This window comes from Gopherus flavomarginatus, chromosome 9 (genome assembly GCF_025201925.1).
Source record: "Gopherus flavomarginatus isolate rGopFla2 chromosome 9, rGopFla2.mat.asm, whole genome shotgun sequence".
Classification (NCBI taxonomy): Eukaryota; Metazoa; Chordata; order Testudines; family Testudinidae; genus Gopherus; species Gopherus flavomarginatus.
In genome coordinates, this window is record NC_066625.1 from 50,662,972 (window position 1) to 50,679,940 (window position 16,969).

The window sequence follows — 16,969 nt, forward strand, 5'->3', positions numbered from 1 at the left end:
TATTAGAATCAAATCATCCCCATAATTAACTGACGTTGGGATGTATCATTATTTAGATCATGCCAATAGTGTGCTAGGAACTTTGCATATACATGTGAGGACAAGGCCACAGTTTCAATGAGCTTGCAATCTGAATAGCCAATGTGTAGATGAAGGATATGAAAATGGAATTCAACAAAAAGCAAAAAGATTGCGTGCCTGTCCTTAGCTTCATGTAAACTTTTTTTTTTTTTGGGGGGGGGGGGCGGATTAACACTTCATTACAGACAGTAGGTAGGCAGTGTAGTGAGTTTAGAGGAAGGATTAGGAATGATATTTTATTAAGAGACATTCTTGTAAATAAATAATAATCAAGTTATATATTGTTCATGTATTAAGTAAATTGTTCAAATAATGCAAAAATAAGAGAGAATTTCAGCGCAGTTAGTGCTCCATGTTTGTTACAAATTGCAACATAAAAGCGGAGCCAACTGCAAACTGTCGACATGGAATTTCCATGCAAACAGTCACTCCTCTCCACACAACATGAGGTCATATGTTTTCCACAGAAAATGCTGGTCCAGTGAGTGGCGGGAGCAATGAGATGGAGTTTGTCTGGGACACTTCCAAATGGCCTGCCAGAGCATTAGTGTGACCAGGCTGTGCCTCTAGGAGAATGAATCTAGAGGGCTCTCTAGATGGAATCTGTGTCACTCAACCCAAGCCCAGAGTAGATCTGAAAGCCTCTGCATGATGGGTTAATGCTGGTCTTCTATTGGGTAGTTATTTAGAACAATGTTTCTTCTTCGAGTGCTTGCTCATATCCATTCCAATTAGGTGTGCGCGTGCCGCGTGCATGTTTGTCGGAGATTTTTACCCTAGCAACACCCAGCGGGTCGGCTGGGCGACCCCTGGCGTGGCGCTGCTATGGCACCGAATATATACCCCTGCCGACCGGTCCACTCCTCAGTTCCTTCTTACCGCCTGTGTCGGTCGTTGGAACAGTGGAGCGCGGCTCAGCTGATCTCCACTTCCCTAGTTATTCACTCGTTCTAGTTCTTATTGTGTATATAGTTCTATAGTTCATAGTTGTAATTAATACTTTTCATAACCTTTTGTTAATGTAGTTAGTGTATATAGTTCAGAGGGTTGGGGATTAGCCCTTCCCCTCTTCTGGTGCCCAGGCTCATGCCTGGTTCACCGGGCTTCAAACCGTGCTCAGCCTGCCGGTGGCCGATGCCAGCGGGAGACCCCCACGACTCCTGCCTAAAGTGCTTGGGGGAATTCTATCTCACAGAGAAGTGCCGGATTTGCAAATCGTTTAAGCCGCGGACTAAAAAGGAGCGGGACTTTCGTCTTAAGCAGCTCCTAATGGAGATGGCCCTTACCCCTCCATCTTTGGCACCGAGTACCTCACAGTCCACGCTGGGGAGAAGTGCCCCATCGGCACCGGAGAGTGCCGGCACCGCCAAGATGCCCCGGCACCAGCCGTCACCGGCACAGAAGCCAGCCTGGCACCGCTCCCTCTCCCCGCGTGCCAAAAAGGTTAAAGCTCCTGCTGCTCCGATATCTGCACCGCAGTCTGAGCACCAGCCAAAGCCGAGTCGCCCGGCACCAACAACTGCCGCGGCACTGGCGAATTCGGCACTGTTGATTCCGGCCATGCAAGAGCCATCGAGTCCGGAGCAGGATAGCTCTCCGGCACACGCCTCGGTAGAGCTTATCGTTCCCACCACGCCAGAGACCTTCTCAACGGTGAGAGAACTGATTGCCCTGATGGAGCCCTCCCTGCCTCAACCTCCGGCACCACTGGTGCGGGTTATTGCATCAACAGGGAAGCCTGTCCTCGTCAGGCCACCTTCCATTGACGCCGCAGGCAGGCACCACTCCAGGTCGAGGTCTCGACAGCATTCCCGATCTTGTCACTGATCCCGATCTAGACGCCGCTCGCAGTCCCGGTACCGTTCTCCTTCTCGGTACCAGTCGTACTCGCGGCACCGCTCAAGGTCCTGCTCTCCGGACCGGTACTCCAGATGGCGGTCCAGCTCCCAGCACCGTTTGCGCCGCAGCCGCTCTCACCATAGAGCCTTACGATCCCGGTCGACCTCCCGGCACCGTACCGGTCGCAGGTCCCAGTCAACCTCTCGGCACCGGTACGACTCCCGGTACCGCTCTCCGGCACGGCACGACATCCGGTACCATGCTCACAGGGCTCCTCGTGCACTCTTTGCTCCACCATGGCCATCATGGCACCCATCTCAGTCTTCACACGCGGATAGCGCCGCATATGGGGACTCAGAAACGCAGAGCCATGTCCTCCAGGAGGCTCAGGGCTTGGAACAAGCACCTCAGTGGTCCTTCTGGACGCTTTGGGCATATCACCAGGCCCAAGGCGAACCCATGGTTCCACCTCGTTCCGTCCTGTCGGAACATCGTAGACCAGAGGCCACTGTTAGCCGCCCTCCTCCAACGGGTACAGATGAGTCAGCTCTGGCGCCGGACCCTCAGGTGCTCCCAGACCCTAATGCTCCTCCGGAACCAGAGTTACTAGATGAGCCAACCGTGCCGGGTCTGTTGTCCTCCTCTTCACCAGACGAGGCAGTGGCGGGCACTTCGTCATCGGGCCCACCCCCGATCGACCTCCGAGCCCACCAGGACCTTCTTCGGCGAGTCGCCCTAAATATCAACATCCAGGTGGAAGAGGTCCCGGAAGTGGAAGACCCGGTCATTGACATACTCTCAGCAGATGCCCCAACTCGCGTGGCTCTGCCATTCATCCATTCCATCCAAGCCAAAGCGGACACCATTTGGCAATCTCCGGCATCTATCCCTCCTACGGCCAGAGGCGTGGAAAGGAAATACATGGTACCCTCTAAAGGGTACGAATACTTATATACCCATCCTCCTCTCTGGTCGTTCAATCCGTGAATGAGCGAGAGCGCCATGGACAGCAAGCCCCTGCCCCAAAATCGCGGGAGGCTAGACGGATGGATCTGCTGGGGCGTAAAGTCTACTCCGCCGGGGGCCTCCAGCTACAGGTAGCCAACCAACAGGCCCTGCTCAGCAGGTATAATTATAATACCTGGCAATCGGTGGGTAAGTTTGCTGAACTGGTCCCACAGGACTCCCACCCGGAATTTCAAGCCCTTCTGGAGGAAGGGAAGAAAGTAGCACGAACTTCCCTGCAAGCCTCCCTCGACGCTCCTGACTCGGCGGCCAGAATCGTGGCCTCGGGGATTACGATGCGGAGAATATCGTGGTTACAGGTCTCAGGTCTACCTCCTGAACTGCAACACACTATTCAGGACCTTCTGTTTGAGGGACAGGGCCTTTTCTCTCAGAAAACAGACCCTAGACTCCAGAGTCTCAAAGACAATCGCGTCATCATGCATTCCCTCGGGATGCATACCCCGCAAACCCAACGGAGGTCCTTCCGTACCCAACCTCAGCGCCCCTACCCACCACCCAGACCACGACAAGATTTTAGCAGGAGGCGTGGTCGCTGGAACCGCAGACGGCAATCGGGTTCCCAAGGGAGCCAGAATAACGGTTCCTCCTTCCTCCCTGCGTGGGCCCAATTAACCTCAGATCGTTGGGTCCTACGCACGGTGGAGTCTGGATACCACCTCCAATTTATTTCACCCCCTCCCTCCCACCTTCCTCCCGTCCCTCTTCAGGGACTCCTCTCACGAGCAATTCCTCTGGCAAGAGGTTCTTACACTCCTCTCTATCGGAGCTATAGAGGAGGTGCTGGAGGAGTTCAGGGGCAAGGGATTTTACTCCCGATATTTCCTAATCCCCAAGGCAAAAGGAGGTCTTCGATCTATCTTGGACCTGCGCGGTCTCAATGTCTTTCTGAAAAAGTTGAAGTTCCGCATGGTGTCCTTGGGAACCATCATCCCATCCTTGGATCCCAGAGACTGGTTTGCTGCTCTCGACATGAAGGACGCATACTTTCACATCACCATTTACCCTCCGCACAGACGGTACCTATGGTTTATGGTTCACCGTCAACATTTTCAATTTGCAGTCCTTCCATTTGGCCTCTCCACTACCCTGCGCGTATTTACAAAGTGCGTGGCTGTAGTGGCCGCCTTCCTCCATCGTCGGCAAATACACGTCTTTCCTTACCTAGACAACTGGCTTATTCGTGGGACCTCCGAAGCCCAAGTTACCAGGCATGTTGCCATCATCACGGACCTATTCGAGCGGTTGGGCCTGATGATCAATCTAGAGAAGTCTACTCTAGTGCCCACTCAAAGAATAGAATTCATTGGGGCCGTGCTAGACTCAAAACTTGCAACAGCCTGCCTTCCACTACCCCGCTTTCAGGCAGTAGCCTCGGTCATAGAAAGCCTCCGAACTTTTCCGACGACCTCAGCCCGCACCTGCCTCAGCCTTCTCAGTCACATGACCGCATGCACTTTTGTAACCAAGCACGCCAAATTACGCCTGCGTCCCCTTCAAACCTGGCTCGCCTCAGTTTACCGTCCAGTCAGGGACGCCATAGACATGGTCATCACCGTTCCTCAGAGCGTCTTAGGCTCCCTCAACTGGTGGCTAACATCTCCCCTGGTGTGTGCAGGAATGCCGTTCCAACCGAGACAGCCCTCAGTATCCCTAACGATGGATGCGTCGTCTCTTGGCTGGGGAGCACACCTAGGCCATTGTCGCAGCAAGGTCTCTGGTCTTCTCAAGAGCTGGCATTGCACGTAAACGTCTGGGAGCTGAGAGCAGTTCGCCTTGCCTGCCAGATGTTCCAACATCATCTGCAGGGCCGTTGTGTTCTAGTACTCACGAACAACACAACAGCAATGCACTACATAAACAAGCAGGGAGGGACTCGATCCTCCCCCCTTTGTCAGGAGGCGATCCAACCGTGGGAGTTTTGTATAGCCCACTCCATAGACCTTGTAGCATCTTTCCTCCCAGGGGTCCGGAACACTCTGGCAGACCATCTCAGCAGATCCTTTCTCTCCCACGAGTGGTCACTTCGCCCGGACATTGCACATTCCATCTTCCAGAAGTGAGGCTTTCCCCACATAGACCTCTTCGCTTCCCACAACAACAGGAAGTGTCAGAGGTTCTGCTCCTTCCAGGGTCTCGCCCCGGGCTCAGTATTGGACGCCTTCCTAATCTCTTGGGCGAACCACCTGCTTTACGCCTTTCCACCCTTCCCGATGGTGCACAGGGTTCTTTTAAAGCTTCGCAGGGACAGGGCTCGACTGATCCTGATCGCTCCTGCATGGCCCCGACAACACTGGTATACCACGTTGCTGGACCACTCAATAGCCAGCCCAATCCCCCTGCCCCTTCATCAGGATCTGATAACGCAGGACCACAGCAGGCTTCTCCACCCAGACCTGCAATCCCTCCATCTAACGGCGTGGTTCCTGCATGGTTAACCCAATCGGAGTTACGCTGCTCTGCACTGGTTCCAGAGATACTCCTGGGTTGCAGGAAACCTTCTACTCGGTCTACTTACTTAGCCAAGTGGAAGCGGTTTTCTTCCTGGTGCCAAACGCGAAATGTCTCACCTGCAGAGGTTTCCATCCCCACTATTTTGGACTACCTCTGGTATCTTAAACAACAAGGCCTTGCTATCTCATCTTTGCGAGTGCACTTGGCGGCTATTTCTACTTTTCACCCTGGAGAAGGAGCTTACTCCGTCTTCTCCCACCCTATGGTCTCGAGGTTCCTCAAAGTCCTGGAACATCTATACCCCCTAGTACGTCGCCCCGCCCCTTCCTGGGACCTCAATTTAGTCCTGACTAGACTTATGTCTCCCCCGTTCGAGCTATTAGCAACCTGCTCACTCCTATACTTATCATGGAAAACAGCCTTCCTTGTGGCCATTACATCGGCTAGGAGAGTCTCTGAGCTTCGGGCTCTGATGGTGGGTACACGGTGTTCCACAAAGACAAGGTGCAGCTACGCCCACATCCGGCGTTCCTCCTGAAAGTAGTCTCGGCCTTTCACCTCAACCAGGACATATTCCTCCCAGTCTTCTTCCCCAAACCACATACATCTCATAGGGAGCAGCAGTTACATTCGCTTGACGTCCGTAGGGTGCTCGCCTTCTATATTGACCGTACGAGACCCTTCCGCAAAACTCCCCAACTCTTTGTTGCAGTGGTGGACCAGATGAAAGGCCAGCCCATCTCTTCTCAGAGGATTTCGTCCTGGGTAACAGCGTGCATCCGGACTTGCTATGATCTAGCGCATACCTCTCCTGGTCATATTATCACACATTCTACCAGGGCCCAGGCCTCGTTGACTGCCTTCTTAGCCCGAATGCCTATTAAGGAGATATGTCGGGCTGCTACGTGGTCTTCGGTACACACCTTTGCTTCCCATTATGCCCTGGTGCAACAATCCAGAGACGATGCAGCCTTCGGCTTAGCAGTTTTGCATTCTGCAGTTTCTTGCTCCGACCCCACCGCCTAGGTAAGGCTTGGGATTCACCTAATTGGAATGGATATGAGCAAGCACTCGAAGAAGAAAAGACGGTTACTCACCTTTGTAACTGTTATTCTTCAAGATGTGTTGCTCATATCCATTCCAAACCCGCCCTCCTTCCCCACTGTTGGAGTAGCCGGCAAGAAGGAACTGAGGAGCGGACAGGTTGGCAGGGGTATATATTCGGTGCCATAGCGGCGCCACACCAGGGGGCGCCCAGCCGACCCGCCGGGTGTTGCTAGGGTAAAAATCTCCGACGAACGTGCACGCGGCGTGCGCACACCTGACTGGGGAATGGATATGAGCAACACATCTCGAAGAACAACAGTTACAAAGGCGAGTAACCGTCTTCTTTAAAGTCTAGAAAAAGTACACGATGGATCCAGGAAATCCTAACCACCCAGAATCCACCGCTTTTTGCATCTCAGTTGAGAAAAGAATATGGCAGAAAATCTATCATGTTCAAACAGTTCTGACCAGGAGCATTCTATGAAAAGGTCAATGCTCGTAGCCTAAGGAATTCACTATAAATGGAGCTATATGAAAGAAAGGGAGGCTAGTCTGGATAAAGGGATATCCGACAAACTGCGAGAATTGATTTGAAAGAAAGCAGCCAACTCTATTTTAAGATCATGCACCAGTGATAACTTACTCTGATTTCAGTACAAGAAAAACCTGTGAGGCAGAGTCAGATGTTTAGGGAGATTTTGGAGGAAACGGGTTGTTCATTTTCACTGTAATGTCCTCCAAATAATGGATTTCTGAAAACGAGCAAAGCAGATCTATGATTATGCTGTCCCCCACAGCCCTCTGATAATTCTCTTGGGCCTCCCAGTAAAATATATATAATTGCAAAGTGAAATTCAAAGCTCATTTCCCTTTCGTACTGAAAACCTGATGTCTAACTGTGCTAGGTGGGACTGGAAACTATCCTATCTCAGTATGTACAGTACAGGTCACATGAGCTGCCATTGCTATTCCTGAAGGTAATTATTCATGTAAAAAAAAAAAAAGATTTGTCTTTATATCTGCATGTTTGATACAAAGTTTAACATGTTTAGCATATCTAGAGATGTATATGGAGCTGGTGCTGAATGACTTGAACAAAATGTACTCCCCTTAGGTGTTTTAGTTGACTTCTCCTCTGTCAAACAGTTCTTAAATTAGTAATTTCCTCTCATGGGTGAAATGTTTGTCACAGCTGGCTCTTTTCCAGCTTTTAAGTTTTATTTTCTGCTGCAGGCATCCCTCAACAAGTTGATGGAGACTCTTGGTCAAGCAGAGCCTTATTTTGTCAAGTGCATTCGATCTAATGCTGAAAAGGTAAAGATCTATCATTGCCAAATGCTTGGTAACAAAAACACTGTTCTCAGCGTGTACATTAACCACCCACCCCACTCTCACTGAAGAGAATAAAATTGGAGGTAAAGGTCAAACTCTGACTTACTCTCATTATGTTGTTTCCAGATACTGTGGCGTATGATTTCATTGTTTTGACGGTTCTTTAACATGAACCCTGTCAGTTGTGGTGCTTGGGTACACCGTAGCTAATCATTGCTGCTTCAGATACCACAAACAACAAACACGCTGCCCCCTTCCAATATACAGATGTGTCACAATGTCCCATTGGGGTTTCATTGAAATCCCAAAACTTGATAAGAAAGGTACTCTCACAGAACAGCTGCTGGACTGCAGCATGATTGGTTTATTAGGATGCAGTTTCACCCTTAGTTCTCAAGTGCCTGGGTAAAATCCACAATAACTTGTAAATACTTTGTGGTGTAAATTTGATATGCTTGTCTGAAAAGAAGAAAAAGGACCTCCTGGATGAGTCTGAGTATGGAGATCATTGTTAAACATGTATGGTGGTATTGTTTGTGTGTAATTTTATTCCTAGTTGATAAACCACAATGACCCTTCTGGTCATCATATAAATAATAATCTGAGCTGTCTCCTCTGAAGTTCTTACAAGCTCTGGAATTCATGTCTGTCATGAATGAGCACTAAGCCTTCCAGCTTTAATTTAAAAAAAAACTATGAAATTTTAACTGAAAAAAGAAAGATACTTTCATAATAAACCTCATTATTCAAATTAACTTAGTTGTACATAACATTTTTCCATTACATTTTGTAGAAGATGAATTGGTATCATGGACTGTAAATTTATAAACAAAGCTGGAATGAAGCTGGCTGGCTTGTGGGATAATGCAGTCTATCTCCACTAGATCACCATTTTAAATCCAGCCAGATCAGTAATGCCTGAAAGCCATTTTCTTCCAATGCGTGTTCAGTGATAAAAAAAAAAGTTAGTGGTCTTGCTCAAGTTGCTAGGAGTCCATATCGTACTATTGGCAACATGTGTGTCACACAAAAACATGTCATAACATCAATCAACTTCCATGTCTAGGTACTCATGAGTTTCATGAAGTGTTTGTGGTTGGGTGAAGTAACATTGTCTGTCTGTTTTTCCTCTTTCAGCTCCCTCTGAGGTTCAGTGACAGCCTGGTGCTTAGGCAGCTGCGATATACAGGAATGCTGGAGACAGTTCGAATTCGGCAATCTGGGTACAGCTGCAAATATTCCTTCCAGGTTAGACAAAGTGCTTTTACCTTTTATTCATTTCTGTTAAAACATCATATCCTGGTAGATTGAGATGGCCCATTTTTTGCACACACCCTTATTTCTAAATGCGGGTGAATTTAGAGTTCATAGAAGTGAGTGAATAATATCAGTAGCTGGGAGCCAGGCATGGAGTGTGGTAATGTGCTAGGCCAGCTTTGCCAGTGCACCTAAGTTCTAACTCGCAGAGCCTCAGCTATTCTAGTTCTGAACCAAAACTGCCAGTCATGCATTTGTTTGCACAGAAATGTGTACCTAATTTTCATGCGCAATTGCACACAGACATCTAAAATCAAGACCATAGTGTCCATTAGAAGCTAGAATGAATTCACTCAACCACTTTGTGACCTAAGAGGAGTCAAATCCATGTTTCCAGAAATTAAATTCTAGTGCGCTAGGCCCACCGAACCTCCCAAAGGTAGATATCTGTATCTGAGGTTACCGCCACCTGTAGAACTGAGCCTATTCCTAAACCAAGCAGAATTCTGCCTAAACTATAGTTGGGCCATATCAACAAAGGGGAATAGTTATGGGTATGATTTTATTTTAAGTGAATCTTTTTTCATTCATATTTTCTTAATTTAATATTTTATTATTGAGATCGCTATAAGGAGGATTTTTCTCATAATAAATGTGAGCCAGATAATCTCTTTAATTTAGGAATGAGCTCATATGGGAAGCCTCCTGTTGCTTGTTTCTGTTTTTGTTTCTTTCAGTGAAGATAATTTGTTCAGGCCAGTCAGCCCTAACTCAGGGAGCTGGCATTTCCTGCCAGAATCTGCTAGTGCTAAATGCATTTAGCCATCATGCAGAAGTTCCCAAACCTCACAGCACCGGGGGGCGGAGAGGTGCCTTGGTTCACACAGATTTGCTTATTCAAGGGAAATATTTCTTTTTACATGATGGTTTTATCAAAAATTTTTCTTTGTGTGTGGTTCTTTCATCAGCAGCTACAACCCACTTTGTTTCTTGTAGTAAAACAAATGGATTTTTGGCATTGAGAATACTGTCATGTCTGTTACAAAAGCTGTGAGAAGGAAGGACTATCCGTTCCTTTGTAGGGAACCTGAGCCTTTTTTTACTTTGAGGGTATTTATCTTCAAGGACTCTAGCAAGTCTGATGTTTGAACCATCAAATGGTAACTGTTGTGAAGCTCTGTGTTTTCTGAGATACTCTGCTGGTTCTGGTAAATCCCTCCTGTAATGATCATTTCTCAGGATTCACTGCACATTTTCACAGAATCCCTGGTTGTTCCTCTGGAGGCAGACACTGCAGTATCTCCTATTTGCCTTTCAGACAACCCCGAAAGCCACCAGAACTATAATTTACCCATGGTCATGGTAGAATCTCCAGCTCTGACCATTTAAAATCAAGATTGGATGTTTTTCTAAAAAATCTTATCTAGGAATTATTGTGGGGAATTTCCATGGCCTGTATTATACAGGACGTCAAACTAGATGATCACAGTGATTTCTTCTGGCTTCGGAATCTATGAGTCTATAACGATGAAGGAATCTTTGAATTCTGCAGTTCCTGAATGTTAGTTACGTTTCTGCTAATTTACTAAAACATACCTCATTTGGCCAGCAAATAGTTATGTAACAGTGACATAGCACTGCCCTTAGAATTTAACTCTGGTGGCTTCTAATTTTACAGGACTTTGTGAACCATTTCCATGTTCTGCTGTCACGAGGAATCAGCCCATCTAAGCACAACATCCATGATTTCTTCAGGAAAATAAAGCTCAGTCCAGACAATTATCAAGTTGGGAGAACAATGGTAAATGTTTACACACAGCCCAGACTCTGCACTGACAAAGTCTGCCTATATGTGGTAACTTGGTTTTCATACATGTTTGCATTGACATGACTGTTGTCCCACTTTACCAAAAGGAAATGGATTAAGTGAGAAGGGTTTTAATCATGTCATACACAACACAAACTACTAGAGATTGTTTGTTGTTTTCTGTGAAGCCAGGATGGTCTGATCATGCTATTTAAAACAAGTTAGCCTCCAATAATCACTCCACGCGTTGTCACATAACTTACTATTCTATACAGTGTTTTCATAGCTTTGTCGGTCCCAGAATATTAGAGAGACAAGGTAGCTGGGGTAATGTCTTTTATTGGACCAACTTCTGCTGGGGAGAGAGACAAACTTTTGAGCTTACACACAGCTCTTCTTCTTGTCTCTCTAACTTACTGTTATGACAGTTATCTCCTCACTCTAGAAAGAAAATTTACTTATCGGCTGCTACATATTGTGATACACGTGCAACATTTCACAGCCACATACTGTAGGTAACTGTCCAGAAAACTTTCATAAGTATCCCAAAGTAAAGTCAAATGCTAAGCTCTTTACTTGAGAGCATTCCAGATACAGATGTCTGTGGCATTAACTCATGTCTCTTGTGGCTGGGGAAGCATGACACACATTATCCTCATTCCTCATGTGCTGCCTGTTAGGTTTTCATGAAGGAGCGGGAGCGCCAGCTTTTGCAGGATTTGCTGCACCAGGAGGTACTCCGGAGGATTACTCTACTGCAGCGTTGGTTTCGCGCTATACTGGAGAGAAGGCACTTCTTGAACTTGAGGCAGGCAGCAGTGATCATACAGGTAGGTGAAAATAATGTTGTTCCTTACTATGTATAGCATCATTAGTGTGCCTGGCACTTCGCAGACACAAAAGACCAGGTTCCTGCGCTGAGGAGCTTACAATCCTATTATAATGAATAATGACAATGTACCTCTACGGCAGGGAAAGGCAGATTAGAAAAGGAAAGCTTGTGACACTGGAATCCTTAAATCCATTTAAAGCACTGCTGCAAAAATCATCTTCCTGGCTCCTCGCTTTGACATTATCACCCCATCTTTATATGCTTCCTCTGGCTCCACCTTAGAATCATAGAATATTAGGGTTGGAAGGGACCTCAGGAGGTCATCTAGTCCAATCCCCTGCTCGAGGCAGGACCAATCCCCAACTAAATCATCCAAGACAGGGCTTTGGCAAGCCTTAACTTAAAAACCTCTAAGGAAGGAGACTCTACCACCTCCCTAGGTAACCCATTCCAGTGCTTCATCACCCTCCTAGTGAAAAAGTTTTTCCTAATATCCAACCTAAACCTCCCACACTGCAACTTGAGACCATTACTCCGTGTTCTGTCATCTGGTACCACTGAGAACAGTCTAGATCCATCCTCTTTGGAATCCCCTTCCAGGCAGTTGAAAGCAGCTATCAATTCCCCCCTCATTCTTCTCTTCTGCAGACTGAATAATCCCAGTTCCCTCAGCCTCTCCTCATAAGTCATGTGCTCCAGCCCCCTAATCATTTTTGTTGCTTTCCGCTGGACTCTTTCCAATTTTTCCACCTTAGTCCAGCACAGCCTATTTGTCATCACTTTTAAGGCCCGGCTGCAATTCTCACCCCCAGGACACCACAGGGCTGGGGCGCACACCCCTGGCTGCAGCCCCCTGCAGAAGCGCTGGGTTGGGCACATGGCCCCAGCTGCAGCCCCAGGTGGAAGCTGTGGGGCTGGAGCGCATGGCCACTGCCAAGCCCAGGATGCTGCAGGGCTGGGGCACACGGCCCCAGCTGCAGCCCCTGGTGGAAACCGCAGGGCTGGGACTGCACAGTACTGGTTCCAGCCAGCCTTAGTTGCAGGGCTAGGGTGCACAGTCCCACCTTTGCCTCCTGAAGCCATAGAAGTCACAGAGGTCCAGTAAAGTCATGGAATCCGTGACTGCCGTGACCAAATCGTAGCCTTAATTATGATACTCTCACTTGTGAGCCTATGCTTCTCTCATTTGTTTGTTGTACTTACTGGGTGACTCTCGTTTTAAATTTTGTAAGCTCTTTTGAGCAGAGACCGTCTTTGTTATATTTTTGTACAGAGCCTACCACAATGGAGTCCATTTCCTAGGTGCTATTGCAATATAAGTTATATGAATCTGTTTGTTTATCATTGTTGGTATCATTTTTTGTTTAATTTGTTTCTTCTCCAAGGAAATTGGGATAACATATTTTATGAGCAGAGATGAGAGAGGGAGCTCTGTACTGTATTGTTCAGCTATTGATTTCATATTAAGACGGGAACAGTTTTGCAGAACTGGATGAGAGGACATTAGTGATAAAAGTACCTGGTTTGAAAAACCTACCTCTAACTCCCTGGAAACACAGGGTCACATCCTGACAGAATCAGCCTAGTCCTTCATTCTTCTGAGTTAGGCACAGCAAGCAGTTTACTTTGGAGCTGACTTTTAGATGCACTCTTACCCTGAGGCCTTGTTTGCTTATCCAAGCTGCTATTAAAGATTCCAGGAAACTTTTCCTACCAGTAGTGGTCTGACCTGGTGTCCTTGGCAAAGTTTACTGTGCCCTCTTTTACAGATCCACAGGATCTGTTCTATGCCCCAGCTTTTAAACTGTCCCTTGGAGGAACCCCATCAGCGTGTCAGACCCCCAAGATGTCCCACTGTTCCTTGGGGGTAGGCCATGCAGCCTGAATGCCTAGCACATGTTTAGGAGGAGAGGGGGTTTATTTCATGGGTCTTAGTCTCTAAATGAGCCTGGTACCAAACACATCACCAAGAAATGTTATCTGTTTTTCTGCAGAGGTACTGGCGCAGTTATCAGAGTAGAAAGCAAGCTGAAGACTCCCTAGTTGATCCTCTCCCTTTCAGCAATGCAGCACTTGTTCTCCAGGCCCACTGGCGAGGTTTTGTGGAGAGGCGAAGATTCCTGCAGATGCGGGATGCAGCCTTCATCATCCAGAACTATTGGCGGGAATGCTCTAGGCGTAGGCATGCCGCAGCCATGTGCATACAAGGAGGCTGGCGAGGTTACTGCACAAAAAGACTCTACAGGGTCAAGAGAAATAAAATCATCCTATTGCAAGCAGCATGCAGAGGTTACATAGCACGGCAAAGGTAATGGCATGCACCTCTGTGGACACAAAAGTGAACTGTTGGATAAAGATGACTGTGTAGCAGGAAGGCTGTGTGATTCGGAGCAATGATTCCCAGCAATTGGCCTGAATATTAGCATTTTTCAGGCTTTTGTTACTAAACATCACGTTCCCTTTCCCTGGTGTGCTTGGGTCCCTGTGCTGCCCCTACGTGTCTCGCACTCTCCCTCTAACCCACAGGGGAGCTTAGTCTGCTCCAAACACTAGTCTCCTGATCAGCAGAGCAATCCGTTGAAAGCACACAGCTGAGGCATTACTCTGAGGAAGTGGTATGACTGTTTGAAAGGGTTGGGGCCCACTGGTGTACTGTAAATAAGCTGAGAGCCAGAATAATGACTCTAACTACACTCTGCAAGTCACTAGTACCTGATTGTACCTTAATCAACCCAGCTAGAAAACTGGTAAAGAACATGGCCAAAACACCAGATACTGCATTTGAACTGTGCTTTCCTGGATATATTAATTTACAAAAGAAAGCAAAAACAAAATACTGAGAGAGTTTAGAGGAACCATAGTCAGGAAAGCAGCAGTTCTCAGTAATAGACACCAATGTCATTCACAACTGGGGAAAGAATGAAGCAGCTGAAAATTGAAAATTCATGTTATGTAGAATACCCATGTGCAGTCTCGCACTTGATTTTTAAATGTGTGTTTAGCTAAGGTATTATAACCAAACACAGCGCTTTCTCTTAAACGTCTCTTCAGAATCAATACAATGCATCCGAGCAGTGAAAGTGGAAACACTCTAAAAATCTGCTGTTTTCTCATTCTTGCAGATTTAAAGCTTTAAAAGAGCAGAGATTAAAAGAGAGACAGCTGGAGAATGGAGTGTCAATCAGAGAAGAGGATAGACTGGAGGCAGATGATGCTATGAAAATTAGGGGCTCAGACCCATCTAAGTGGGAGGATGGATCGTTTGAACAGCGGGTGAGAGCTGTAGAGGAACATAAATCAGTAATAGAGAATAGTCGGGTTAATCATGCTGATCCAGTAGACAGTTCTGGAGACTTACTGTACAAAAGACACGAGAGAGCCAGCAGCCAAAGTGGCATGGACATTGAAGAGGAAGTAGTTGTGAGAGAGAGGCCTAAATCATTGGAGGATCTCAACCAGAAAAAAGTGGTCCGGGCAAAAAGAGAAAGCCGGAGAATGCGTGAATTGGAACAAGCAATATTTAGCTTGGAATTGCTTAAGGTCCGGTCCACTGGCGGAGTGTCTCCCTCAGAGGAGCGTCGGTGGTCCACAGAGCTTGTGTCGGAGGTCCTTCATTCTCCTCAGGGTACCCCAGAGAGTGAAAGCTCTCAGGGGAGCTTAGAAGTGTTAAGCTGTGAGGATACTCAAAAGAATAAACTTGATTCTCCAGTTTTAGAAGAGCAAGACATGCAGTCTGTCTCCACTGAGACCCAGGACTCTTTACCTCACAGTCCTAAGCCTGATTTGCAGGACACAACCTTCTCAGCAGATGTGAACAGCAACTTATCTAACAGAAAAAGGACACCATCAAGTTCTGAGTTATCAGAGAGTCTTGCTACTAAGGAGCGGATGGTCTGTGATACCCAGAATGTTATCTACAAAATGCATCCAAGAGAGACCTTCATTCCTAGAAATCTGCCTACTTTTTACATTCCACCACAGGACACCCAGAAAGCACATCAGTCACTAATGGAGAATAACTTGAAGAACAAACTAATGGAAAAGGAAGGAAAACCAGGTACATTTCCTGAGGTTCAGAAAGATACAGAGCCAGGCAGGCAGGGCCAGGGCAAAGCCTTGGATGAAGAGAGAGGAGAAAACCATCCTGTCAAGCAAGAGGAAAGCCTGCCTGCTCTTGCATCAGATACACATTCTTCAGACTCTGTTATCAGGAGACTTGAGAAGCTGAATGTGGAGAAGGAGGAGCGACAAAAGCAGCTGCAGCAGCAAAATGAGAGGGAGATGATGGAGCAGATCCGCCAGCAGAAGGAAATTCTGGAGAAACAACGCAAAGTTTTTGAGCAGTTTGAGAGACAAGGGAGGGGAGAGGCCTTGCAAAGGACTGAGCACAGCAGAATCAAGGATCCCTCACAAGGAGTGTCTCACAGACTCCCAAAGAAAACAGACAACAGGCCTCAATCTCTCCTCATCCTGAATCCCCAGAGCAAAAGGGAAAATTGCCAGATTGTGAATACAACACCAACCTCATCAGTGGATATTAAAGGGCTCACAGTTGCAAAGAAAGGGAGCCCCCCAGCCCACATAGCACAGAAGGACAGGCCTGTCAGCATGTTCCTGGAGCGAAAAGAAGGTCAACCTGGAATGACACAGGAATCAACCAGAACAGATCGGTGGATTTCAAAACTGGCTGTGGAATCTGTGGACTTCTCTAGCAGCCACGCTGCAAGAACAGAGCGCCTCAGGCAACCCCAAATTCCCAACCAGAGCACCGACGCCTCTTCTAGTGAGCCACGGGCTAGTGCTATTTTCTTCACACCAAAAGACAGTCATTTCCTGTGAGTGGAGCATTTGTTTGTTTGCTTGCTTTATACCATGAGAGGTGACTATTGCATGACCTTTCCTGAAAATAGGATTGATTTCTACAGGTTTGCAATGAAACAAAGAGCCACATGATCAGTTTTGAGCACATTACCAGAAAGATGCTGATAAAATGGGGAGGAATCAGAGAAAAGTATTAGTAATTATTAGGAAGCTGGAGGGATTGACTTAAAAGGAAAATTAAAAGAACTCTCATGCAGTGCATGTCATACAGTCTGTGTCAGGTGGCTATGAGTGACTATGGATAGCCATGCTAACCATCTACAGCAAACCTCTGAAAAGTGTTAATAACAAGAAAGGAGAGAAATTACAGTAGGTAGGGCAGTACAAAGTGGTGTAAGTAGAAAGGATGGGATGGAAGTAAGAAAGGAATTTAGGAGAAGTATCAGGAAAAACTTAGTTTTATTATTATCTGG

At 47.1% G+C, this 16,969-nt stretch overlaps 1 protein-coding gene across 6 annotated transcripts in view; it reads left to right on the forward strand.

Annotated features, from left to right (window-relative positions):
- MYO9A (myosin IXA) overlaps positions 1-16,969 on the forward strand; it is a 566,016-nt gene that overhangs the window by 495,623 nt on the left and 53,424 nt on the right. For all 6 annotated transcript variants that reach the window (XM_050968015.1, XM_050968016.1, XM_050968017.1 and 3 more), the window contains 6 exons: positions 7,681-7,761; positions 8,917-9,027; positions 10,715-10,837; positions 11,524-11,673; positions 13,670-13,983; positions 14,798-16,510. In XM_050968015.1, coding sequence (XP_050823972.1) covers positions 7,681-7,761; positions 8,917-9,027; positions 10,715-10,837; positions 11,524-11,673; positions 13,670-13,983; positions 14,798-16,510 — 2,492 coding nt within the window. The remainder of the gene's footprint in view (positions 1-7,680; positions 7,762-8,916; positions 9,028-10,714; positions 10,838-11,523; positions 11,674-13,669; positions 13,984-14,797; positions 16,511-16,969) is intronic.